General features: G+C 45.8%; 1 protein-coding gene across 1 annotated transcript in view; it reads left to right on the top strand.

Moving 5' to 3' along the window:
* Positions 1-631: 631 nt before the first annotated feature.
* Positions 632-26,907, top strand: part of Ttc12 (tetratricopeptide repeat domain 12) — a 43,639-nt gene continuing 17,363 nt past the window's right edge. The window contains exons 1-12 of the mRNA XM_013346187.2: positions 632-642; positions 1,932-2,004; positions 9,657-9,817; positions 10,318-10,339; positions 11,048-11,125; positions 11,861-11,982; positions 15,181-15,240; positions 21,103-21,174; positions 22,516-22,576; positions 23,012-23,200; positions 24,196-24,265; positions 25,572-25,660. Of these exons, the coding sequence (XP_013201641.1) occupies positions 1,947-2,004; positions 9,657-9,817; positions 10,318-10,339; positions 11,048-11,125; positions 11,861-11,982; positions 15,181-15,240; positions 21,103-21,174; positions 22,516-22,576; positions 23,012-23,200; positions 24,196-24,265; positions 25,572-25,660 (982 nt within the window). The 5' untranslated portion in view covers positions 632-642; positions 1,932-1,946. The remainder of the gene's footprint in view (positions 643-1,931; positions 2,005-9,656; positions 9,818-10,317; positions 10,340-11,047; positions 11,126-11,860; positions 11,983-15,180; positions 15,241-21,102; positions 21,175-22,515; positions 22,577-23,011; positions 23,201-24,195; positions 24,266-25,571; positions 25,661-26,907) is intronic.

The raw sequence follows: 26,907 nt of genomic DNA, 5'->3' as shown, positions 1-26,907 counted from the left end.
GCTGGATCTGATGGAACGTAACTCTAATTCCTGCCCTCAGTAGGCTGAGGTCGGAGGATAGGTTGGACTACACAGGGATAACCCTGATTGGTGTGGCAGGGATGCGGTGGAGGTTGAGGGGAGAGTTCTCTTTAAAGGTATATGTTTTGAATGTGAATTAATGTGTCCCAAGCTCACGCTGCCCTAAATCCTACTAGGGTTCGCTACATACCACTTACGCCTGTAGTTAGGATCCAGGCCTTTTAATTGTAATAACTTAAAGAGAAAGTGCCGTTTTTTTCCGTTTTGTGAGAAAAATTGAGAAGCAAGAAAACTACGCTACTACTGCCTTAGAGACCACACATTGGTCATTAAACAAAACAGGAAACAAAACTCACACAGAAGTACGCTGAATGGAGACTTTAACTTTGTGGGCGAAAGATACGAAACCAATTGGGACTGAAACCCCGCGCTCCTCAAAAGCGAAAGGGCTTTAGGGACCAGCGCTGAGCTACTGAGGTTTCTGGCTCTGGGTGGGACGTCCCAGGTACAAACCGGGCAGCTCAAGAAGCCCCGCCCCTCCAGGCCCCGCCTCTCCCCCAGCAGAGACCAGTCACAGTTTGCTCTCCACTTCCACTTCCTGTCCGATCTTGGGCGCTGCAGGTCAGTTCAACTGGGTGGCCCTGGGGTCTGCCCTGGGACTGGTCCTGGCCTGGCCTCAGAGTTGAACAAAGGCCACCAGCTGCAGGCTGGGACCAACACTGAGGGTACAAGGCCAGGACGCTGGGGAGCGGTTGCTAAGCAACATTGCAGCTGTCCCCGCCCTCCAGTGAGGTGTGCAGGACGGAGGGGCGGGGCACGGGTTAGTCCTCCTCTGTGCCCTGACGCTCTGCGGCCCTGTGGACCCCTTTGACTTTGGTTAACCGCTCTGGAAAGACTGGCTGTCTCTGTGAAGCGCTGGCCCGTGCTAGCTTCGTACTCTTGGACGAGTTTCCAGGGAAGGTTAACTCTTTGAGCCTTGTGCAAGGCTGTTTCCTAGCTAAGGAAGCCTCACTAATAACCCAAATCCCAGTTGCTGAAGTCAACCCCGTGGTGTCCTCTGGGTTCGCATTTTGGTTTCCATAGCATGCACAGAGAAACTGCGTAATTGTCTGTGACAGAGTTCTAATTCATCGTTGTCTTAAATGTCACCGCGTAGTGTCTTTAAAAGGTGCATCCCTGGGGAGCAACTCCTGTGTGAGCCAAGGCTGGGGAAATCAATGTTTTACAAAGTTTCAGGAGATCTTTAGCTGTGGGGGTAAACCTTTGAGGACCACTAAGTTTATCACGTAGTCTTCATGTTCAAAACCAAGTGTAATAAAGTCGATGTACTTTGGTGGGGATGGGGTTGGGGTGGAGGTATTGGAAAGCAGGCCCTGGTGGACTTTGACATCTTTTGACAATTTGTGCCTTCCCTTTGTGCTCAGAAACAAGCCAGAGCCATAGGTTTTAAGCAAGTGTGGACATATATATGCAGATAGTCCCCTCTCTACTTACCTGATGCACTACCTGGCCCTTGCTTCTGACTAGGCATGCCTGTCATGGCCAAAGTTGGGCACTACCCTCCTCCTCTAGCCCTGGCAGCCCATCGGCTGCTCTCCCAGCTTCCTTTGCCTCTGATTCCTAAATTACAGTGGTCGATGTTGCCTTTGGAGGAATTATTGTAGAGCAATTTCCCCAGCAGAGGCAGGGCTGGCAGCTCTCCGGAAGTATTGCCACAAGTAATGAGTGTCCCTTGGCCTTAAACAGCAGCCAGAGAAAAATGGCTTTGCCCTGCTGTTATTCATGACATTTACAAACACGAATCGGCCTTAATAATAATCACTTGGCTCTTAGTCTTAGGCAAATAATAAGCCTGACGGTTCTGTTTAGTGTTTTATTATTAATTTCATAATTTATACTGCCTTCCTTAGAGATTTGTGTCTGCAATGGCTGATGATCAAGAGAGAGACTTGCAGAGATTTCTGGAAAATGTGGATGAAATCAGTAAGTAGCTGTAAATCATAGACTGAGTTCTGCTTTGGGGAGGTGGCGTGGTAAGGAGAAAATGATGGCTCTAAGTTAGCTCCTGGCTTGTCCGACAGGTTTATGACTCTCAAAAAAAAAAGTATAATTGAAATTAAACAGAAAGGCTATTGAGAATTCACTTACAGCCTTGGGGCAGTATTTTCTGCCTGTTAATTGGTGTCATAGAAGCTGTTTCAGTCTCTCTGAAATTCAGGCTGACAGCTCTCCTCCATGTACCTTTCCGTTCAACCAGAGCTGGTGTTTCCATGTTGCCAGGGAGTCTAGATATTTGCTCTGGGATTCACTGGAGAGTCTGTGCGGTCATTTAGGTCCCTCTTGTTGTAGGCAGGGGGCAAGAGTGTGGCTTTCCCTCCAGATCCACCAATGACATGAATGACTTATGAGTGTCATTTTTCTCTCTCCCTCTGGCCTAGAACACCCTTCCCGAGCTCAAGCAGGTAGGATATATATTCTTCAGAGAATATACTCTGAACCCATATAAGACATGGAAGAGATTCCAAACCAGTACACCCCTTCCCAGACTTTACAGAGCTTGTTTGAGGCTAAGAAGAACCCGGTTTAGAAATGGGGTAACCTCATGTGGATGCACACCTGTGTGTTCTTTGCGTTCCTCACAGGCCTCTCCTCCTCTCCCTCCTGAATGCCTTTGTGACCTTGATACACTGCTCACCCATCTCTTCATTCCAACCCACCTGTTTGCTGGTGTCTCTGCTGCCTCTCTGTCTTTCTTTCAGAGTCTCAGGCTCTATGGCTGATTGCCAAGTGGACTCTAAATCACAATTGCTTCCAACTTAATGCGTCCAGAATTGAGTCATTATCTCTTACTTTCTCTCCATTTCCCCTTCCTAAATCAAACTTCCCCCTCTGCCCTCTGCTTCTGCTCTCAGTTGGTGGCACTGTCACCCCCAAATCTACGAGCCAGTGGGACTCCTCCCTCCTTTACCACGCTCTATCCAATCAGACTTCGGGTTGGGCTCCCCTGCCCCACCCACTGTCCATCTAGTCTGAGCCGCCCTTTGTTCCGGTTCCTCTCTGCAGACTCTTAACAACCTCTAATCTTTGTTCCTGCCGTCAGGCCTATACTCCCCACAGAGTAATGTATCTAAACTGCAGATCTGGCCAGACACTTCTCTGCTTGTGTTCTCAGTCGCAATAAATCAGGAGCTCTCGTCGGGACTAAGTCCTCACGTGACCTTGTCTGTGAACCCTCTCATCTCGCTCACCTCACACTTGAGCAGCAATAAGCTGCTTATGGTGTGCTCCCCATACTCTGCCATTTCATCTCTGCACTTGGATGTTGTCATTTCCCCATCTTTTTTTCCCTGTCTAGTCTTTATTCATTCTCAATTTACCCGGGTACCTTTTATATTAGCATCATGCAATTGAATTTTCCACAGTGATCCAAATGGTCACTGTGGTAACTGTTGAACACCCTGAGCCGTGGGAAGGTGACCAAATTGCTAATCCTGTTTGCAGTTTTAACTAAATTTGAACGGCTACATGCATATAGATTCTATGTATCCATTCCTCAGGCTCCTGCTGTGTGTTATTCCTAAGTAGTACACAAGGCAGTAAAAGAATCACATTTTTATGACATGCATAGCTTAGTGGGAAAGTAGATATTAAACAAATAATTTCAAGGTGAGGTGTGGAAGGAAGAGAGAGTTGAAAAGTGCAGAAGAAGCTGACCCAGCTTAGGCAGTTGTCGGGCAGGACTGTTATCAGAGAGTACCAGAGGCTAGGTGAATTAAACAGGGGAAATATATTTTATTTTATCACTGTTCTTGAAACTCGGCTGTTTCAGAACAAAGGGTTGACAGGATTGGTTTTTCCTTAGATCTCTGCATTTGACTTTGGAGAAGGCTACTTCTCATTGTGTATTTACAGCATATGTTATGTGTGTGTGTGAATGTGTTTATATGCAGGTGTGTGTTTGTGTTCATGAGCAGGAAAACACATATATCTACTTTATTTTTTTCTTTTAGATAGGGTTTCTCACTGGGACCTGAGGCTCACCAGTTAGGCTATGGTCCCTAACCAACAAGCCCCAGGGACCCACCTGTATCTGTCTCCCACGCACTAGAATTACAGATGGACTGCCACATCCAGTTCTTTACAAGGGCATTGAGGATCAAGCTTCAGATGCTCAGATCCTCAGATTTGTGTGTTGGCAAGCACTTTACCAATGAAGCTTTCTCCTTAACCTTTCCTGTATACCTTCTTGTCGGGGGGGGGGGTGTCTTTTTCCTTTGCCAATGAGTAAAAACCATCATGTACCTAAATCCGCCTTTACTACCCAGGGAGAGCCAAGGAGACACGTCAGGTTTTCCTAGGAAAGATACCTTCTGCTTGGCCATTGTCTCAGATTGGGAACCGGGATATGGATGGAGCAGCAGGGCTTGAACTCACACAAGCACTGCTCAGGAATGGCGCCATCACCCCTTTTCTCGGTCGTAGCCTTCTCCCAGTCACGGAAGTCCAAGTAGTTCTGAGTCTGGTTCCGGTTGAGGAGCAGCTATCAAAGGGGGCAGTTTTGCAGTTCTTGATTATATTCTTGGTGCCTTTGCCTAAGGTGCTGACTCCCAAAGATAGCCCCGAAGAAGAGCACAGCTCAGTGTGACTCTTCACAAAGACCCATGTCAGTAAGAACATATTCTAATTAAGACACCCATCATATTGGATTGGAGCCCAACTCTTATATCACTTAGTTAAAGACCAAATATTGAGGTGTAGGGCGTCAGCATAGATCAGATAAGACAGAGTATATGCATTCTAACTGTAACAACTGTCAAAACTTCTCTCAAGAAGTGACACGTAAATAAATCTACAGAGTCAGCAGGAGTTGACCCTTGTGACAGATGTGAAGGAATGTTCTAGTTGGGAAGTGAGGAGATGGCAAATCTGGGTGCTAAGGAGACGGTGTGGTGCTTCCTAGAAGCAGAAGGACTGAAAAGGCCTGAAGGGGTGCAGAGACATGAGCAAAGAGAGAAGGGTCCATCAGAGGGAGGAAAGACCGGAAGACCGCGGCAGCTGAGGAAGCTGCAGCCCAGAGCTCACGTTTACCGAGAACAATGCTCCAGAGGCCCCTTGAGGGGAATCCTTAAAACTAGAGTATTAGCATCTTAGAGAATTCCTGTGCTTGGTGTGTGTAATGTGGGTCGGAGTGGAAATAGGACGCTCAGGCTCCCACCAAGAGGCTTTCCCCAAGTCCCGCAGGGGGTAGAAGCCATCAGCTGGGCAGATGTGGTGACAATGGGAACAGAGAGAATTAATAGAAACACACTTAAAAGATATTCTTGACAAGCTTGGGTGTTCTTGGCTGTGGGGGCTGAGAGAGAACAAGAACTCGTGGATATGTTCTGAGAGCGGAGTGGCAGGTAGGAGGTCAGTGATTTACTGAGCTGGGGCATTTGATTTGAGGCAGAGCTGACGTAGAAGAAGGATGGGTGTGTCAAGTTTGATGAGTAAGACATCCCAGAGAAGATATTCAGTGTGCAATAGCCTTTAGGCTTTAGCCTAGAGAGACATATCTACAAGACAGGGGTAGATAGAATGCTTAAAAATGTAGAAATATTTACCAAGCAAAGATTATACAAAGAAGGTAGATGGCAAACATTGATATCATATAAAATGGTCTTTAAAACAAGTTTTATTTAACAAAATTTTACATATTTATGACGAATGTAATATTTTGTATATATTATGAACTAAGTAAGCCAATCAAATTAACCTGTCAAAGCACATACGTGACACCTCTTTTGGTAAAGTACATTAAAGGTCTACCCTCCTAGCCATTATCACGTGTACAGCACATGACTTTCACTGTAGTTCACTGCTCTGGGTAGTATGATGAGAGCATGCATTCTCCTGTTTGGCTACAGCTTGCCTTATTCTCTTTGTTCTTCAGCCCCAAAACAACCTCCTGTGACCACCCTTCTACACTGCTTCTGTGAGCCAGAGCACAGGCACCATTTTCCTGTCTAGTCCCCGAGTGATCCTATGTGTTTCTATCAGGAATAACACTAACGAGTATGGGAATGCCAAGAACTCTACGTAGGTTGAGTTCATTTCCTTTGTATTCATACCTTGAAATGAGATTTCTGCATTTTGGCCTCAGGAATGCCGCATTTCAATATGAAAAATAAAACTGACAAAATATATTTAAGATCTTCGTGGAGAAAATTATAAAAATTTAATTGAAAGCGCTCCCGGTGGGGAGAATGGGGACCATATGAGCAAGAGAATAAACAACACAGGTTTACATTGTAATCCGAAGTAGAAAATAAATATCCATGAATTCACACTGACGTGAATGAGACTGGATAAGTAAGTAGGTAAATGAATCAAACAATTCTCCCACCCAGGTGAATTCTTGATAACTTTTGTTTCCTTCAGGGAGCCGGAGCATACCTCTCCTCCCATTAAATGAGAGATTCATTAAGGTTTGTTGCAAAGCCTGCGGTGTGGAAAGTAATTCAACAGCGGATAGAAGCTGGCAGACACAAACTTCCACAAATTGTCATGGTTCCCATCATGATAAATCATAGTGATATCTTGTACCCTACAATGCTTTGCTGTTGTCTTTCTTCCCAGTCCTATAGCCCAAGTCGATCTAGCCTGAGAAACACACCAAAGAAACCCAAATAGAAAGACACTGTAAAACAGTTGCCCTGATACCTTTGGAAACTGCCACAGACCAGCTCAGGGGAGCCACTCAGACCGTGGGAGAAGCAGGGTCTACACCGGAGTTGGTGTGGCAGGAAACTGTTCAAGTGAAGTGAAGAGATGACTCAGGGGGGAAGGTGCTTGCTGCCCAGACTGATGGGCTGTCTGATTCCCAGAATTCTGGCCTCAGAACCCACCTGGTGGGAGGAAAGAACCAACTCCCACCATCCTTTGACCTCTGTGGAACCTGCACATTCACTTACCTCACCCGCCCCCTGCAAACACAACCATTAAATAAATGTTAAGACCAACTAATAAAAATCATAGAAGTCTTCAAAAACATGGAAGGCTTGACAGAAAGCCACACCCCTAAAAAAACTAAGGAAACAATGCCTGCAACCTGCTGCCCTTGATGAGATCCAAGACCTGAGGAAAAAAGTTAGGGAGAAGCTAACTGAATTCGGGTGAAGTATGGGGCTTGGTCAATACAGACTGTATTAAAAGACATAAGAGAACATCTGTGTATAAAAAGACATGTATTTTTTCCTCAGGTATCATTTGGCAAAGACAACAGTTGTCCCCAAATTCTTCTACACCATCAGTCTAAATCAAAATCCCCAAAGTGGTCTGTGTTCAAATTCAACAAATTAGCCCAAAGGTCCATGTGGAAGAACAAAGGACCAATAATTACCAGGAAAATTTCACAGGAAAAAAAATGGTGATCTCACTCCTGTTTGAGATTTAAAAAACAAATCAAAGCAAAACAAAAAATCTCTTTGGTGATCCATGTGAGGATGTGAGCGTGCTAGAAAGTGCACACAGTGCAGCAGAGGGGAGTGAGGTGTGTGGAACGGATTGCACATCTGTAACAGGGAGGGCAAACAGTACGGAAGACTCTTCGCCCTCAGCCAGCTGTGCCCCCACCCTGCACAAGGTTCAAGTGTGCACAAGGATCTCACGCAGGGATGAGAAAAGAAAATAACCAAACTGCAGATGTGTAAGCGTGTATCTGTGTGAGCATATATGCAGGTGCCCAAAGGGCTGGAAGAGGATGTTAGGTCAATCCAAGCCTGCATAAAAACAAATGAAAAGACATTGTACCCAAGGGGATTTTTAAAAATCCATATGACCAGTCCAGAATTTATATAGAAGTCACTTATATCAATGCAAAGGGGACAAATGACCCAGTAGAAAATGGGCCAAGAATAAGAATAGGCATAATAGGATAAGAACTAATAAGATATTCAGTCCAATCATAATCAGCAAAGTGAAAAATAACATGTTAATTAGATTCCAATCTCATTCATTACTATGGCAGCAACTTTAAAAGTTTGTCCAGAGCAGGTGTTGGCAACAATGTGAAGGCGTGCAGCCTCTTTATATTTATTTGCTTATTTAATTTCCTTCGTTCTTTCGACTTATTCTTCCATTTACTTCATAAAAACTTTTGGTTAGGTTTACACGGTCTAGGGTTTCATCATGAGATCTTTTAAAACTACACTTATTTGTTTACCAGGGAGAAGGAATGTGCGTGCTCGCGTGAGGGTCAGGGGGCAACTTTTGGAAGTCAGTTCCTTCCTTTTACCCTGTGGATATTGGGGATGGAATTCAGGCCGTCAGCTTTGGCAGCAGGCACCTTTATCTACTTAGCCATTTGGCCAGCCCAGAGTCTCTTTATTATAAACTACTCATAGCTGTGAAACTTGACACAGTCATATCCTGAAGAATATATAGCATGCACATATAGGTATTCAACTCAGCATTTACCTATTGTCTGAAACATAAAAAATAATCCACATGGATACCTATCAATACTAAACTGGGTTACCTTTGACTCATGGTGTCCACACTACCTAGAACCACAGGTACCATGCAAAATCTTTTAAGCATATTACAAATAAAATGTAGGCTACACACTAATTCACATTTTACAAAACCGTGTATCAAGCATGTTCAGATAGATAGCAAAACTGGCCACAAATGACTTTCTTCGCTTCTAGAGTAGAATTCATTTTTCAACCCCCTTGCATAAGCAGAAGCTCAAACCTCATACAAGAGAGACAGCATCCCTCTGTGGTGAGAACCAAAGATGGATGCAGATGTGCGCAGCTGTGTGAGTTTAACAACATGACCTTAAAAGAGCTCATCCCTGATGTCATCCCTTCCCTCTTTGAATTAATAAGCAATGTCCTCTGTTTGCAATGATCAGATTTAAATTGCCCCGAACTCGAAACTCTTTGAGAGAATAATAGACTGCCTACCCTAGGATGGCATAATAGGATTGCTACAAGTGTGGGGGTCGCTGGCGGTCCAGTCAAACTGGGACCAGATTCCCCAGGGAATTTACCCATCTCTCTCTCCATCAATATTCAGCATCTCTAGTCAAGGCTGCTAGATATGGATAGTTAGATCAATCTGAAGTTGGAGTGAGATGAGTTGGTGTGATGGGAGGGCAGAGGAGAGAAATCCCTCTGAGTGGCAGTCTGTGGACACCAGTCTGGGTAGACATTGCAGTGAAGAGAGACAGGGAGGCAGTTAAACAGGAGGACCCTGTTGTTTTGTGAATGTCAAAGCTGCTTCTATTATGTTAGTCTCCCACGCAAGATCACAAACTTTTCAAACCAAACAAAGGGATATTTTTTATTCATCATTTTTCTCTAATAGTCATCAAAATACACAACTCCTAATAAACGAGCCATAAATTACTACTGTGTTGAGCAGTGATTTTAAAACTCTATTTCGTGGAGTCCAGCATTTGTTCCCCCCACCCTAGGTAAAACAAATGTTATTCATTCTTGTTTCACATTAGTCCCAGTGACTCATTGGGCCTCCTATTACCCTCTTCTCCTATCTTAAGATTGACCTTATCAATTTTCAACAGCATCCTTTCCAACGGATGGAGTCTTTTTCCCTTTGAATTAAGTCACATATGATTTCTCCTCTAGCCAATTTAATTCAAGAGATGAATTCCGATGATCCCGTCATACAGCAGAAAGCTGTCCTGGAGACAGAAAAGAAGCTGCAGCTGATGGAGAGAGATCAAGAAGAGGACGGATGCAGGACCACCTTGAACAAGACCATGATCAGTCCCCCAAGAGCACCCGAGGTTTCCCTTTCTGCGATAGAGTTCTATATGTAGATTCAGTCAGGAGACCTGGTGCGATCTCAGACTGTCCAGTGAAGCTGGAGTAGTGTTGTATTTCAGGCTTGCTAGATCTGTTTTCCATATGGAAAGTATAAACTCTGTGGGTGCTTTCTTCTCCTCCTTTAGTGAAAACCCAACCTCTCTACCCCTTGAGCTTGAGTGTCGTGTTTCTAAACTCATATTCATATTTCTAACATAGTCATAGGTTGGGTGGTGGGGTCCCTTGACTTGGGCCATCTTGATTCTACAGGATCAGGCCCGGAATTATGTCCACAGTTACAACTCCAGCTTTATAAATGTTGCAAGCCCTGTAAATTTGGGAGCCATCAGTATTGAGGGTAAAGGAAATAACCTGACTGCTCGTTTGTGGTTGTTTTGTTCTCTTGGCTGATAAACACATTTATCGGAGACCGAGTTTTAAACTTTGTTTCTTTGTTTTTATGATGTCCCTTGCCTTGCAGAATGCAGATGAAATGAACCCAGGTAAGGGCAACATCTCTCTTCTAGTAGGTTTTATTCATTTAGGATCAGGATCAATTTTTTTTTGTTTATTGTTTGTTTGTTTGTTTTAAGAATGTAAATTCCAAACCCTTAAATTATAGCCTCTGGGCTCACAAACAACCCAGGAACAAAACTCTGCTAATCACCAAGGTTTGGGTGCTCTGGTCTGAGGAGGCAGCATCTAGAGACTTTCCTGAGTTTGGGGTTTGGTTTTTGTTTTCTCCTGGCCAATCTTTTGTAAACTGGATTCCGTTATTCCTTATGATCCAATTTACCCTTCCCTCTCTAGGGGATGCTGGTGTTTTCCATGTTGCTCAGCTCTGAGCCTCATTATACCAAATAGAACAACAATAAAAGGTCTCCCTTCAAAGGAAAAACTCTCTTAAAAGACATACTTCAAATCTGAAGCATAGACAGCCATCACACATAATAATACACACAGGTCAGCATTTAATGGCAAATTAAGAAAGTGTCATTTTAGCTGCCTCAGAAATGTGTGTACTTATGTGTGTTTATGCATGCATGTGTGCGTGTACACACACGTGCATTCATGTGCGTGCCTGCATTTGTATGCATTAAAGGTACAACTGTGAAGTCCCGCAGTAGCTTCCTTTGAATTGAGAACTAAAGGACTGATTGGATTATCTGGCTTTTTTTTTTTTTTTAATGCTGTAACTGCTTTGCTGTCAGAGGCCTTCTTGGCATCGGTGGAGAAGGATGCAAAGGAACGAGCCAAGAGAAGACGAGAAAGCAGAGTCCTAGCAGATGGTAATTGCCGGTCCTTACGTTTCAATAGCTAGGATGGCTCAAGCTGGAAAGAGCCCATGAAAGTCTGCATTTTGATGTGTGAGGACATTGGATGCCCTGGGGGGTGGGTTCACGATGGACCAGCAGTCAGAGGACCTGACCAGGCAGAAATCCTTCGTGGTCCGTCCTTCATTCTTACTAACACAGAGAGAGCAGTATACAACCTCAGCCGGCACCCCCAGGTAGACTAAGTCAATCAGATTTCTGAATGGTTCTTGGGAAGTAGGAAAGAAGGGAGGCTCCACAGGCTAGCCTAGGGTAAAGGTATGGTCAGAAAAAAAAAGTGAAACAGGAGAAGGGGGATATGAAATAAATGAAAATGGATAAAGAGATGTGCTGTCTTTGGGGCTGGGTACGTGAATGTACTGAGTGTGTTCTGGGCTATCCTCAACACCTGATGGTATGTGTAATACAGACCTTGTCCATTCCCTAGTTGCTCAAAGATTATGGGGCACTTGCCTTGGTCAAAAGTAAATAAAATTGGGAGGTGCAAATGTAAGCCTCAGTTCGGAAAAATGTTGTTTCTCTGAGGAAAACGCGACATAGACTTGAAGGGGAAAAAAAAACACTTAAAGAAATTGGACCTTGAATAGCGCAGAGAAAACTAAGTGGCAATGCACTGAGCTGGAAAATCTGCAATCTGGAAGGGCCTTGTGACATGTGACGAGGGCTCACTGTTGCCTTTTATTCTCCTAGCCCTGAAGGAGAGGGGGAATGAGGCCTTTGTCAAGGGCGACTATGAGGCAGCCATCCTCTGCTACACTGAGGGTTTGGGGAAGCTGAAGGACATGAAGGTGCTGTACACCAACCGAGCCCAGGTAGGTCACCCACGCCAGGGTCCACGGTGGCGACTCAGAGAACGGGTGCCAAGCCTGTCAAAGCAGAGACGCGAAGGTAGACGGTATCGATGGTGGGCTGGTAAGTGTTTACCAACCAGCTCTTGTGGTTGTATGTCGCATGTGCCAATTTCTGGGACAGAAATACTTGCTGTCTTCAGTCACCCACTTGACTGGGTCTGGGGAAAGCAGCGCATAACCAGCATTCTTCACCGTGCAAGATGGCTCCTGCACGCCACTCATGATGACCAGGCCCTGTATCCCATGTGGATAGGAGAAACTAGGAGGCTGAAGTAGCCTGTGAGAACTTGGACTCTCAAAGGCTGCTCTCCTAATTAGTTTTCTGCTCATTTTATCAAACCTGCTTTTTGATTGTGTGATTGGGTAGCCTGCATCCAGTTTCTCAGGAATTCAAACTTTCTGAAGCTTTTCCCCTTCAGGTTTATGCCACAAGCAACCTCAGTTTCTCAAAGCACCAGGCCTAACCCTCCCCCTACACCCCATGTTTCCAACCTGACCCTCCCCCTACACCCCATGTTTCCAGCCTGACCCTCCCCCTACACCCCATGTTTCCAGCCTGACCCTCCCCCTGCACCCCATGTTTCCAGCCTGACCCTCCCCCTGCACCCCATGTTTCCAGCCTGCAGCTTAATGATGGCAGGAGGCTGATAACTATCATCTGAAACCAAAACGTCACGAGTAACCTTATCTTTGAGACACAGTGAAGTTTGGGATGGCAGATCCGTGGACGTGATCCCATGACAGACAGGACCTGTCATCAGAACCTCCGTGAGACAGACTTGATGCCACGTCGTTTACCAGAGAGGGAGGCAGCCGCAGAGGCCTCGTCAGCTCCAATCTCCCTAACTCAAGAATGCCTGTCTGGGCTTTGTAAAAGAGAAGCATTCAAAGCAAGAGGCAGGATAGTTGACGGCCGGAGAGTCTGGAGAGTCACACTGATTTAATGACGAGTAAATCCAAGAGCAGTACAGCCTCGTTACCTCAGCAGTTTGCATGCATCTCACTGCAGCCCAGGAGTCCTTTCCCACCCTCATTTGTGGCAAAAAAAAAAAATTGTTATAAGGAAGCAAGTCCATAGAAAAAGATGGCCAGAAGGCACCTTAGCAGTGTCCGTCTGATTGTCCTAACAAGATTATAAATATTATAAATATGAAGTTATTAAGGACAGAATCCACCATGTATTTCCCCCCAAAGCTCTATCGCAGTTTTCCAGTATCCCATTACTTAGATAACACTGGAGCCATACATCCCATTTAAAGAATTCAGAAGAATCACTTAAGTGTAAGCAGTAAGTACAATGATTACTTTTTCTTCATAGTTGGCACCAAATTTGGTCTTGGAAAATATCTACCTACTGATGCTCGTTCAGGCTAGTTGCCCTGAAGTGATTAGAAAGCAATGGAGTTTGAATTGCTTTGAAAATGTTGCATAATTCAGACTTGGATCTAGTGCAGGTTGCCCACCCCCATGCATCTAGATTAGTTGAATTTTTACCGTGTTCAATTTTAAGTCACCCTTTGTTTAGTCGTAAGAATCACATTAAGAGTGGCTGTGGATAAATACAAGGAAGAGCACTGAGAAGCTTTGGGGAAGCAATTTCTTCCAGCTCTCCAGCCCTCTCTCCCAGAGCCTGCATTCTGAGGCAAATAAACCCAGAATGGGCTGCCTGATATTAGGAATCACTTGAGCCACTATTTTTAAAATGCCTCTGCTGTTTGCAGGCAATGCTGGAAATCAGTAAGGATGCTGGGAACTGACTATTGCTTATTAAGGAGAAAAAGAAAAGCCTACCCCCTCGTTGCCTTTGTTTCTCCCCTACAGCTAATGTTATAATCAAGATTGCTGGTGTTCACTAGATAAATCTGGAATTTAACTGCCATTTAGGAAAACCAGTTCTTCTGAAAAAGGGGGAAAGCAAAAGAGGATGGAAACAACACAAAGGTGTCAAGTCTTAAAAGGAAGGAAAGGAGAAAGGAAGGAAGGAGGAAATAAAAGGCTGCCTAAGATAAATTGTTGAAGCGCATGGTGACGCCTTAGGGATGTTGGGACCTTAACTTACAGTGCCGTAGTCATGGTCACGACTGTCATGGAGAATGGTGCTGACTTCTTCCTCCTTTATGGTTGTCAAGGGTGACTCGGGACCATAGAGGGGGTGGGGCTGTCCTGCAGAGCCCAGGAGCCAGCTGCCCTCTGCCCGTCTCCCACTTTGACTGCATGCGCCGGTTCCCCAAGAGTTACACCTGTGATTGGCTTTTTCGTGGAAATAGCTCATCTTATTGTTAAGAATCTCACAGTCCCTTGAGAAAGTTTGGGTCATGAGTAAACCTAGATGTGGGGCCGGCTCTCTTCTTGGTGGCAGATGAGACCCTAGAGAATCACTTCTCCTCCTGGTACTCAGTTTTCCTTTCTTACATAGGATGACAGTTTCTGTTTCTCCAAAAGAAAAGTACCTAAAATCTATGTAGTGCTTCTTGATAAGAAAAGAAAAAGATTTGATAGATAGATAGATAGATAGATAGATAGATAGATAGATAGATAGATAGATAGATAGAGATAGATAGATTCCGTATCTCTTTCTCCCAATTTTACTATTAGTAAATATTAATTATTTTGAAAAGTGGTTTTCTGGCTACATGACCTTTACTCATACTTACATGTACACAAATATATACACACATACATTAAAGCTAGGATCCACATTTGAGAGAGAACAATGGGATTTGTCTTTTTGCCCCTTTTATATACTTCCCAGACCTATCAATTTCCCTGCAAATTTCATGTTTCCTTATGGCTGAATAAAACCCCATTGTGTATGTGTATCATATTTTTATTACCCATTTATATGTTGATAGACATCTGGACTGGTTCCACCTCCTTGCCAAATGTGCATGCAAGTATCTCTGTGGCAGGGTGTGGAGTCTGTTGCGGAAGTGCCTGGAAGTGTTATAGCTGGGTCATTTTAGAGAATCCTCCACATTGACTTCCATATTGGTTGCTCCAGGCTGTACCTCCCACCTGTGAATAAGGTTCCCAGCTTTCCCCATATCCTCAAATCCAAAGTTCTTTCTTTACTTGCTGATATCAGCCATTCTTTCTGTACTGACTAACGACTCCTCGATACAGAGTTGTGTCTGATATGAGGTGTTTGTGTCATTTCAGGCCTATATAAAGCTTGGGGACTATGAGAAGGCCCTCATGGATTGTGACTGGGCTCTGAAGGTGAGAGACCATTTCCCTCCCCACATGACAGTATTGGGTTTGCTTGGGCCCCATGTCTGAATTCTGAAATGTATAGAAAGCAGCTCCATGTGTGTCATGATTTTCTAAGGGAGCCCCAGTTTCCTCGTCTATAAAATGGAGTGGGATCGAGTTGCTATGAGGGTCGGAACAATGCACGCAGTGCTCCTGGCTCATGCATGCACTCCAGAGATGCTGCCGTCATTGGTCTCGGGAAGTTTTGCGCTGCACTAGCCCACCCTTGAAGCTGTCAAATGCTTTGCTCCATGTCATAGTGGAAATAACACCTCCTCTCCTCCAGGACCACCCACAAGAGCCAGTTTCTACAAGGCCATCTTCCCCAGCAGTCCAGGCCTTTTCCTTTTAGCTGTAATCATTTGGAAGAAGATTATACCCTCTTCTATTTGTAGAGGGATGTCGGAAATGTCAACTGCTATTTTGCTTTGTTTGCTTCCTGTTCCCTCCAAGAGCATACATGTGGAGAGTCAAAGGTATAGGGAAGCAAGAACTGCTCAGCTCTTGGATGCCACAGTTCGTCCTGGGGACAGGATTTCAGACAACTGTCTAAACAACCCTAAATTCAAGCTTCTCTATCTTACTTTGTCACATGGGCCTTTATAAAACATTACCCACATTCTTCTCAGATAAGAGTGCACATGAGCCCACAAAGGGTCTGGAAACAAAAAGCATTTTTATCTTCAAAATGCCTGCAGATTTTGTGTGGCACTCCATAAAAATATGAACCTGTCTCCCTCTCTCTCAGCCTCTGTCTCTGCCGTATCTCTCTACCCCACTGTCTCCGTGTTTATCTCTCTCACCCTCATTCTTGTTCTCACTCTCTCCTAGAGCTTTTCACGGATGAGGCAAGAATCCCACCACTTAGCCACACCCCCAAGCCTTTTATATTTTGAGACAAGGTCTTCCTGGTCTAGCCCTGAACCTGCTATCCTCCTGCCTGCCTCAGCCTCCCTGATGGTGCAGGCCTCCTAAGACTATAGGCCAGGACCATCAGACTGACCTTATAAAATGTATCTCGTTGTTACAATGGGACAATATTGTTTTAAACAGCTTACAATGGAGTAAGATTGAGATGCTAGGAGAATAATCCAGGTGTGTCCTGTGCCTCTAATTCCCCAGGACAGCACACTTAGCCTCACCTAATGACCGTGGCCTAAACCAGGAGTGCACATACTAGGGATATTCTCTTGATAATCTTTAAACTTTTATCTGTGTGTGTGTGTGTGTGTGTGTGTGTGTGTGCGCGCGCGCGCGCATGTGTGTGTCTATGCATGACATGTGTAGGTGTGCACATCATAGCACATGGGTAGAAGTGAGGGATCTCTGGAGCTGGTTTTATCCTTCCACCTTTAGGCGGGTTCCAGGGATTAGACTGTCGTTACCAGGCTTTTGTGGCAAGTGCCTCCGCCTGCTGAGCCATCTCTACGGCTCCTCTTGCTTGCTTCTTATTGCTGAGGGCATAAGCAAGGTAAATAGGACTGAATTAGACAATTGCCTTTGATTCCGTTGGTTCATGAAACATGTGTGTACCTGCCAGTCACCTGAAGGACCTGATTATGTCATCTCCCAGAAGGCACAGGGTGGGGGAAACACTGCTGGATCACGCTGGGCAGGTCTTTCAATCATGAGAGCGGCCCCATGCTGATGCCAGCATCGTACCTCCGTACCTCCTGCATAGGTGTGTTCACCCACACTGTCACCTTGTTTGCTCACAGTTTCTTTTTCTGTCACCAGTCATTAGGAGAAAGGAGACCCAGGGTGTTTGCCTTGGCGGTTTCAATGGTGACAGCAGAAAACATTGCTTCAGGCTCACAGCTTATATTCTGTTCGGTGCCACTAGTTTCCACGTTTGTATGGCCAAAAACTGAAGCCTCGGAGATGAACTAAGCAATTTACTCAGATCACAAAGCCAGGGGTCACACTGACTGTACTCTTAACTATCTACTGTAAAAAGCTCCTGCCAGGAAACCCTAAATGCCATGATCCCTGAGAGCGGATCCCATTCCTTCCTGAGAAAGGGATCTGCTCATAAGGCCCTCCAGAGTATCTTTTCTAGTCAGTAAGGACAGAGAGGTAGACACACCCAGTGCTGACCCGGCTGACACACTGGCTCAAATGTTGAGCAGAGTAGAGCAGGCCCGGTGGAGCGGGCACTAAAAAACTCACTGACGCGCAGAGGCCTGGCTTGTTAAAGGTCCGGTGAGGCTCCCGGCTGCAGAGGTTTGGGTCAACACAAAAGGAATTAGAAAACTGGTGGTTTCCCTCTTTGCGGAAGCCGCAACTTCCAAGGAAGGTTTGTTCCTTTTAAAACTCGTTAAATCTCACTAGCATTCTATTATTAATAGCATGGGGACTTTTGTGCCAATTTAACATTTTTTGACACTTTTAAATTGGAAGAGACCAGACCAAGTGATACTTCAGGACCGATGTTCCTCATCAAAGAAGATAAGGGCAGCAAAGCTGTTTTCAGTTAGGGGCAGACGCATGTCGTCTTGGGCAGGACACTTCCCGCACAATGAAATCCACCACGCTTTGAAAGCTGCACTCCTTCAAAGAGAGTGTGGGCTTCATTGGAATAAATGCACGTGACAGACGGCTCTTGGTTAGACTGGACGGAACCAGTCCTAAGAAGATCTATTAGTTGCTCTTTGAGGGTGGAGGAGGAAGGTGATGTCAAGTTAAATCCAAGTCTCTGTGCTACACCCCTGTAGGTCATGGTCTTCGGTTTATAGACTTGCGTGTCCCGGCTGTATAACCCTGGTATTCTGCCATGAGTATGCTCTGAATATTGGGTTCTCATGAGTGGACGTGGGGAGCATCTTCCCTTCCCCTTGGTCACTCCTCTCCTGCTTCCTGGGTTTGATCCTTTGTGAACGTGGGGTGCTCACCACTCTGCTTGCTTCCTCCTTGGCTCTACAGTTGTGCCTTCTGAGGTCCCCATCCTCTCACGACCCCCTTCTCCCCTCATGGACGCACCTGCCACCTGTGCTAGGAGCTTGCAGACCTGCTTCCCCAGCTCCAGATCCATCTCAGCCACCGCATACAGGTTTCCACTTGGTTGACTTGGCACCACCCCCCAACACACACACCTAGGAAGTCTACCAGCTGACTCTGTCCACTCAGGCCGCTTCCCTTCTCTTTGCCCCTCCTGGCCTCTTTCTGTTAAGGGCACACGTGCTTTCCAAGTGTCTCTCCTCCGTTCTGACTTCTCATTCATGCTGGCCTTTTTCTTTGAGGTAGCTCTGCTGTCTGTGCTTCCTTCCTGCCACTGTCCCCAGGATGCCAGGCATCAATCCTCCTTCCCACTGGCTGCCTGGACTGCTCGCTCATCTCCCTGCCTCTCTCTGCTCTGCTCACTACTGCCTGCCACCTCCAGACTGCCTTGCCTCCTCACCCCACTGATGGTGCGTCCTCCTCTCTCCTCATAGTTGGAACCTCCTGTGGAGTCTTTTCAGCCTGCCCTTCCAGCCAGTTGTTTCTCTACTCAGTACTCCAATACCAGCCGTGCTGACCATAAAGGCTCCTCAATTCTGCTGCCTCTGGACTCTCCCCTTTTCCCTTCCCCATATCCTCCCTTCAGCTCTTCCATTCACTCAAGCTTCAGTTCAACCTCCTCCCCTGTTTGCCTCCTCTGCTTTAGACCCCCCTCTTTAGTCTCCTCTACTAAACCTGTATGCTGGCATTTCCTGTAGAGCCTATGTTTGTTTGTTTGTCTTTTCCATAGCATATTTCTGAAAGGGATTTGGTTTTATTTGTTGTTGTTTGGGGTATTGGGATTTAAACCCAGAGTCTTGGGTATATTAGGCAAGCTACATCCCCAGTCCTGATAATATTTTAAAAGCCCTTGTGTGCTGGAATGAAGTGGTCAGATTTCAAAGTCTAGCTCCTCCATGCGCCAGTGATCCTGCTCTGGTTTCCTTGCCTGCGGGATGGGGGTGACTGGGCCTGCTTTGTTGCATCTCTGTGAGGGTCACAGAAGAAACTCATAAAAGCCATCAAGCTGGATGCTAGCTCATGGAACAGACTGGTCCTCCTGGCCCTCATTCTTCTCTCCATCTCTCCCAGTCACTGAGCAGTGGATCAGGAAACAGTATACATAAAGACACGCCTGTAAAAGTCTCCCTAGCACTGACTGTTCCCTCTTTTACTATGATTTAGCCTTCTTTAGATCACATTTGCTGTGAAATGTATTGTTGCTGCTGTAACCACAGCAACAGCAGCTAATGGAGTATTACCCAACCAAGTGCTAAGTGCTATGTGATTCTTCCAACAGTGAGAGAGAATGAATGAATGAATGAATGAATGAATTACTATCTCTAAACCCTAAAGGATGTCTCACCTGACTCAATATCTTGCTAATAATGGGATCACTGAAGGTTAATTAGCTGGTGTTTCAAGTTTTAGTCCACATATCTATGCTCCCTAAAGTCTTACGAGGAGGAGCAGGCAGGAGGGCCTTCTGTGAAGGGCATATCCTTAGCTGTATACTTAAAGCCTCCCTTTGTAGGGCCTAGATTTTAAGTGATACTGAGGTAAATTCCTGGTTGTTCTATAAGGTCCAAAGAATGATCTTCAATAGCTGTACTTTCTGATTTGAAAGAGTGAATTTATGAGGGAATAACAAGCGAAGCCAAAGTTGGAAGAAAAAAAAAATAGGGAGAATGAGAGAGAAAGAGCATGGGGGAGGGGAGAGAAAGGGGGAAAGAGAAAGAACATGGGGGAGAGCAAGTGTCAAATTTGGTTCTCAGAAGCATCCAGCAGAAGTTGACTGGAGAAAGCTCTTCAAGGCAGGCAGCTGGAGTTCTTGATGAAGCATCCCAGTCAGAGAGGAGTATCTGAGTAAAAGAACAAATAGCTACAGGGAGAGCTAATGTCAAGTCAGGCCCTTAGGACATCCAGCAGAAGCTGGCAGTGGCAGGGGAAGTGAGGCAGTCACCTGGAGTTCCCATTGAGCTTCCTCTCACAGAGAAGCTTTCCACGGTGGAAGCCGCAGCCTCTCTTCTCCTCCACAGGCATGCCTATCTGATAACCAATAGTAAGCGCAGCTGGAAATGCTCCCTCCACCTTCCAGCTGTTCTCAAGGGTACAGTGTTCTTCCTCTTCGTCTGTCCTGCTGCTCTCTCTCCTCTATCACAGAGTTAGGATGGCCACCCCATCCCCAGACAGGATCCACGGACAAGCACACTTGGGTCTGAAATGGAGTGGGAGGCAACCCCACTTCAAGACCCAGCCGTCGACTCAGTGAGCTCAGTGACCATAGGACAACTGACCAATATAATGTGCACTGTAACGTTGTTCGGGCTGTGGCTTATGTGCAAAAAAGAACCCGCTTCCTACTAAGATGCACTGGTAACCATAGTTGTTTTCCCAAAGAATCCTGTCTGCTAATAAGCCAGCAAATCTCAAACTTAGCTACTCAGTTGTTTCAACCAAAAAGCTGAAGAATTTTATCTATCTGGACCCCATTTAGATAGTGATATAACTGGTCCAGGGGCAGCCAGATCAAAACATGTATGAGCCTTCCAGGTGATTCTAACATTCAACCAATGCTGAGGGGTCTTGCTTTCCTTTTGAGCGAATCTCTACATGGAAGTGAGAGCTGGTGGCATCGCTAATTTGGAGGAGAGCATGCCCATGTACACAGGCTCCTCACAGGCAGCAATTAGCTTGATCACAAATGCCCAGAAAAAGCTTAATTGTCAGCTCTGGTAGCTGTCCCGAGAACCAAAGTGCTACTGGCCTCGTTCTGTTAACGAGGTAGGCAGGGGCGTGCCTAATGGCTTCAGATCCCCTGCACCATCTGATCAGCTATTCTCTTTCACACAGTGTGATGAAAAATGCACCAAAGCCTATTTCCACATGGGGAAAGCCCACCTGGCCATGAAGAACTACAACAAGGTAAGTCCTTAGCGACGTGTAAGGTGGATGTTAGTCCACCTTGTAGTGTTTTCTGAAGTCCTGAGATAAGACAGTTGGGAAGGATGTTGGATGGAATCCGGGACAGTCCCTCTAGCTGTAGGACTCATGTCAGCAGAATCCTCTGCTTATACTGATTCAGCCTCCACAGAGAAAAGACATGAACAGAAAGAAAACAAAATTCACTTGCAATCTTGTTTCTGTACATGCATGCCCACTACAACATCATATAATTAATCCCAGTGTTGACGGCAGTGGAGGTGATGGGCTCCTAGGTCCCAAGCCGATGGAAATCATTCATAGGTTGGATGTGGGGCTAAGGAGTTGTTGGGTTGAACACACATAGACTTATCCGGAATAGTGTTCTTTTTTATTTTTATCTTTTACTGCGATAGTTTTTATCGTGTTCATTCTCCTTTTGTTATTGTGTGTTCATGAGCCTGGTGTGGCACAGAGGTCACGGAGGACAACTCTGTGCTGTGCAGTTGTTTCCCTCCTTCCATGGATTCCAGAGACCAACTCAAGCCTCGAGTTACCAAGCTTGGGTGACAAGCTCCATCACCTGCTAAGCCATCTATATCTCCAGCCCTCTTCTGTTCATTCTGAACCCCAGTGTTCTAGAGGAGCCTTGATAAACCATGAAGACATGAGTGTTTATTTTCTTAGTTTTGCTCTTGGAAACTGGCTGGGTGCCCTCTGGCGATTTTATATATACTTGAGTGAAACTATCTTGGCCCCCAAATCTCCCTGAACTGGTCTTTCTTTTTCTAGAAACTTTTTATCTAACCACTTCCTCAGTAAGAGCTCGCTGTCAAGCTCTCTAGCTTAGTCTAAAGCAGCCAGTGACTGGAGCCTTCGCTGCCTGATTTCACAGCCTGTATCTCTCCAGGCTTTTCTCTTCTATCCCTGGGTCTCAGTCAACACAGTCTCCAGATTTGCTGATTTCTCAGCTCCCCTGGGCATAGCTGACAGGCTCTTAGTGCAAATATCAAATCTAAATTTAGCATATACATTATGATTATTCTTACCTCCAGCAGGCATGAGCCACAAAAAAATTCAAGACTGAGTAGTAGATATCGCAGTTTGTATTTAACAAACAAGTTTTTAAAATGAATTTTTGAAACAGTGCCTGTAGTGCCACAGAACCTGAGAAGCCCAAACAAAGATATCAAAAGCTTCCTGCTCTCCCTGGCTGCCTCAAGTGATGGGGGTGGGGGGGGGTAAGAAGGAATAATGAAGGAACCAAGCCCTTAGACGCCCCTCTCTGCCCTCCAATCACCTTTTCCCCTGACCACCTTTCAAGGTCTTGTTTCTGTTTTCCAGTCTAGAGAGTGTTATCAGAAGATTGGAGAGATAAACCCCAAGCTACAGACTCAGGTGAAAGGTGAGATTGTCACTGCTGCTACTGTCCGTCCAAATCCAGTTTGCCATTGCTGGGTGCCTCCCACCCTGGTCAAGGCCACAGCCTAACCTTTGCTGCCCTGCCCAGCCCTGGGTGTTTGCAGGCTGCGTGCTCATCTTCCCTCTGTTCTCGTGTTTAGACTCCACCGTTTCTTTTCTTCCATGCCATCTTCCCATAGACTTCTAGACAGCCCCAAATTTCCAAGATGGCTTAAGACTCAGTTTAGATTTGCCTTTGCTCCTAAAGGGGTCCTTCCTGAAGAGGTGTCTGAATTATTTTCTTGCTTTGTACTTCCCATCCTTGAAAGGAAGAAAGGAAGGGAGTGGGCAAGGGTGGGGGAGAGATGAGGCGGATCTTCTATATGGTTCTTTCGATTGTTAGGGTGTTTATTTTTCTTTCTCCTGCTTGGTTTGCTAGAATACCTAAATCAAGTCACTCTTCGAGAAAAGGCAGATCTTCAAGAGAAGGAAGCTCGTGAGTCTCTGGATTCCGGAAAGAAAACAGCAATGACAACTAGAAATCTCCTGGAGACCCTTTCCAAGCCTGACCAGACACCTTTGTTCTATGCAGGAGGCATTGAGATCCTGACAGAAATGATGACAGACTGTAAGTTAGACACGTGTGTAGTCTCGTGAGCGTTGTCCTTGGGAAGGCGGGGGAGGGGGGGGGCGCAGGGATCTGAGTCTGTGAGACAAATATCTCCTCCCTTCTGTAAATATTGATTGAAAAACTATGCTGATATAGGTGCCAACGAGGGTCTGGAAGAAATATACCTCTACCTGTGCCTCATCCTCTTCAGAGAATGCATTGACTCAACACTCATGCAGTAAACACCACACACAGCACAAGACACACATGGCGTCCAACTGCTCCCCATGCCTCTATTACATGCTCATACCACACATAGCCCATGTTTATGTAAATATAAATATTAAATATCTGTGTACTGATTCTGTAAACTTTCCCTCATGTGTGTTTCACATGCCTTGCTTACATCCTCACGTCCGTTCTTAACACTCTGTGCCTTGTAGAAAGAGAAGAAATGATAACTATAGGGATGGCCCCAGATGCACTTAACACCTGCTTGGAACATGAAAATAGTTTCAGAGGAAATATTTCTGTCTTGTAACGAGAGCATGCCATTCTCTTATCAGTTCCTGTAAACAACTTTGGTTGCTCAGTGACAGGATGTCATTTGTACAAATGGATGGAGTCTGTGGTCCCGCTTTAGTATAGACCAGAGAGGCAGCCCAGGTGACCCCCTCGACCACTTCTTAGAAATTGTTAAGTTCTTCTCCAGAGCCTGGAGACGGCTTCAAAATAAACATTGAGAATCAGATGGCTTTCTGGTTTTTCCAGCTCCTGTATGCCCTCTAAAGATTGCAGAGGGATGAGTTGAGATGCTGATAGATATTTTCTAAGAAGTCCCTCTGACTGTGACACATTGAACAGCTGATGGCAATTGCGTTTCTCAGAGTGTAATGGTCCAGCTAGATTTTTGATGATCACACTGGGATCTGGTGATAAGCTTGGCCGTGCTGCAGCTGGACGCCAACCTGGTAGGTCAGGATCCTGACTTGGTTCTTGTGATTTTGTTTCAGGCACAGAACGGACCTTGTTCAGAACATGTGGTGGATTCAACACCATCAGTGACCATGAGGTCATAAGAAGGTAGAGATATTTGGAAAGATGCAGCATACCACGTCCGTCTGCGCTCTATGCACCACCATACAGTTCATGAGCCGGGCAAGGGGCTGGAGATTGAAACACACAAAGCTTCACAGACAAGAGACACAGGTCATCCCTGATGCCAGAATGCCCCCCTTTATCGTGTCCAGGGGCAGCTTATATAGAGATAGCCACACCCCAACCAAACGCACCAAAAACCATTCCCCTGCCATCAGGAGCTCCTGAGGGTCTTGTGCTCAGAGCAGCTGTAGGCTCTCATATTAGGTGAAAACAAGTTGTTTACAAGAAATTCAGGACCTGGGGGTTCACAGCTCCCAACAGAAAGAGTCAGATGTCTATCAAGAAAAGGCAGATAGACGTGTGTGAAAGCAGTTACTGGCCACACAGGCAAGGCCTTTGGACTTTCTGTCCTTATTCCTCAGTCAGCAGGGTGACCCTTGAAAGAGCACATGCTAATCGCCTTGAGCTCGGAACCTCTGGTCTTTGGCATCACATTGCAGCTGACAGAGAGTGAGCCTGTCACAGGCCCTCTGCATACTTCCCAACCAGACAAACAGCGCTTCCCCTGCTTTCCCAGCTCCATTTGTAAGATTTTCACTGTCCTCATTTCTCATTCTCTGGTCATTTTAAGGAAGTAGAAGCAGCTGGGTCCTGGTTGACTCTATTTAGAATTTTTATCTAAAACAAGACCTACATGGAAGGGGGTGGTATGTGTTTATTTTGTGTTGTGCTAGGATGATCCAGGAGGCTGAGGATCCTGGTGTGGATTTAATGTTTGCATGTCCACTCATCACTGATGGCCCTTAGCTGTCCACTTTTTTCTGTGTTCCCATCCCTGTGTTTTTAGCCTTTGCCTTTGATCTGGAACTTTGGAATCAGTGATGGGCAGCCCCTAGGTTGTTGTGACCTGTGGATACGCCTTTTTCTTTCTTTCTTTCTTTCTTTCTTTCTTTCTTTCTTTCTTTCTTTCTTTCTTTCTTTCTGTCTTCCTTTGAGAGAGAGAGAGAGAGAGAGAGAGAGAGAGAGAGAGAGAGAGAGAGAGGGAGATCACTATGTAGCTCTGGCTGGTCACTCTGTAAGTAGACTGCACTGGCCTTGAACTCACAGAGACCTACCTGCCTCTGCCTCCTGGGTGGTGGAATTAAAGGTGTGCATCACCATGTCTAACTTGGATATGCATTAAAAAAAATCTCTTAACTATCCATTTGATGAGTCTGGGGGCAGAACTCAGGGAAAAGAAAACAAAACTAGTGCCTAGATTCCACATTGCGCTCCCTGTCTTCTCCAGGTGCCTCTTCTCAGCAGGGAAAGATGCAGTTGAGGAAGTTCTCTGCGTGGCTGTTTTGAAGCTCTGGCAAGCAGTGTGTAGCGACAATGGTAAGCCCGGTTCTTCACTGTTACTTGCTAGCTGCATGTCCCAGAAGGAAGAGCTGCATGGTTCAGCCTGGTAGTTCTCCCCAAAGGCCAGCCCTGGGAGGACTGACGTCTCCATCCCATGCCTTTTCCTCCCCAAAAGTATGTGGATCCAAAAAGCAAGTTCTATACTGCATTCCCCAGCCCCCACCTCATCTTCTTCCTCTTTTGCTCCCCCTTCCTCCTATTTTTCCTCCTCCTAGTCCTTTTTCTCCTTCTTCTCCTTGTCCGCCTCCCCTCCCTCTCCCCCCCCCCCCCCCCCCCGCCTCAGGACACTGGAATGGAGAGTGGGCAAGATCACTGTCAGCATAACAAGTGCTTTCCCGTCCGCTCCCCACCACTGCCCGTTCCTCTCCCTGCTCGGCGGACTAATGGCTTCTGCTCGTGTCGTGAGCAATGGAGATCATTTCTTTTCTCATCTGTTTGAAAACACTTTGGTTTTGCTGACCATGGCGCCCCTTGCAGCCAGCGTCTTGAGATATATGACTACCAGACAGCATCTTCTGACCCTGATTAGTGTCTGTTGCTGAGATAGGAAAATGGCAGACGGATTTTGTTTTGTCAACTCCCACCTTTCTTGATACAATGTTCTCCGGAGATCGTTACTTCCTTGCACTGTCTTCCCCTCGTGACTTCCGTGTATATCAAGATTTTAAGTTTTTTCCTTCATCTCAAAGAAATGTGTTTCACAAGAATAGATTTGCTCTTTGGACAGGAAACACTAGAAATGAGGACAGTGACAGGGTGGAGCCGTGTATACCGTATACCGTACCAGCTGGGTGTGAGGAAGCCATCCTGTTGCATTTAGTAGATGGAAGGACAGAGAACTTAAAGTGGGCTGTAGAAAGCCAGCCAATCAGGAAGCCCAGTTACTGGGGAGGATCAGTAGATACAGTCAAGCTCCTCAGTTAATCTCAAAACCCACACTAACAACAACAGAAAGAAACAAAAACAGTCGTGGTGGCATGCTGGGAATGCGGAGACAGGTAGACCCCAGGGCTCGAAGGTCAGCCAGCGAGGCCTAGTTTGGTGATGTCAAGGTCAGTGAAGGCCCTAATCAAAGAGAAAGAAAGAGTCTTGAAGCATGGGATAAAACCGGACTTGCTGAACATAGCGGGGAAATGAAGACTACTGAGAACTCAAGAACAATGGCAATGGGTTTTTGATCCTACTGCACGTGCTGGCTTTGGGGGGGCCTGGGCGGTTTGGAT

Source organism: Microtus ochrogaster, chromosome 5 (assembly GCF_000317375.1).
Source record: "Microtus ochrogaster isolate Prairie Vole_2 chromosome 5, MicOch1.0, whole genome shotgun sequence".
Classification (NCBI taxonomy): domain Eukaryota; kingdom Metazoa; phylum Chordata; class Mammalia; order Rodentia; family Cricetidae; genus Microtus; species Microtus ochrogaster.
This window is presented reverse-complemented; position numbering and strand designations above follow the sequence as displayed.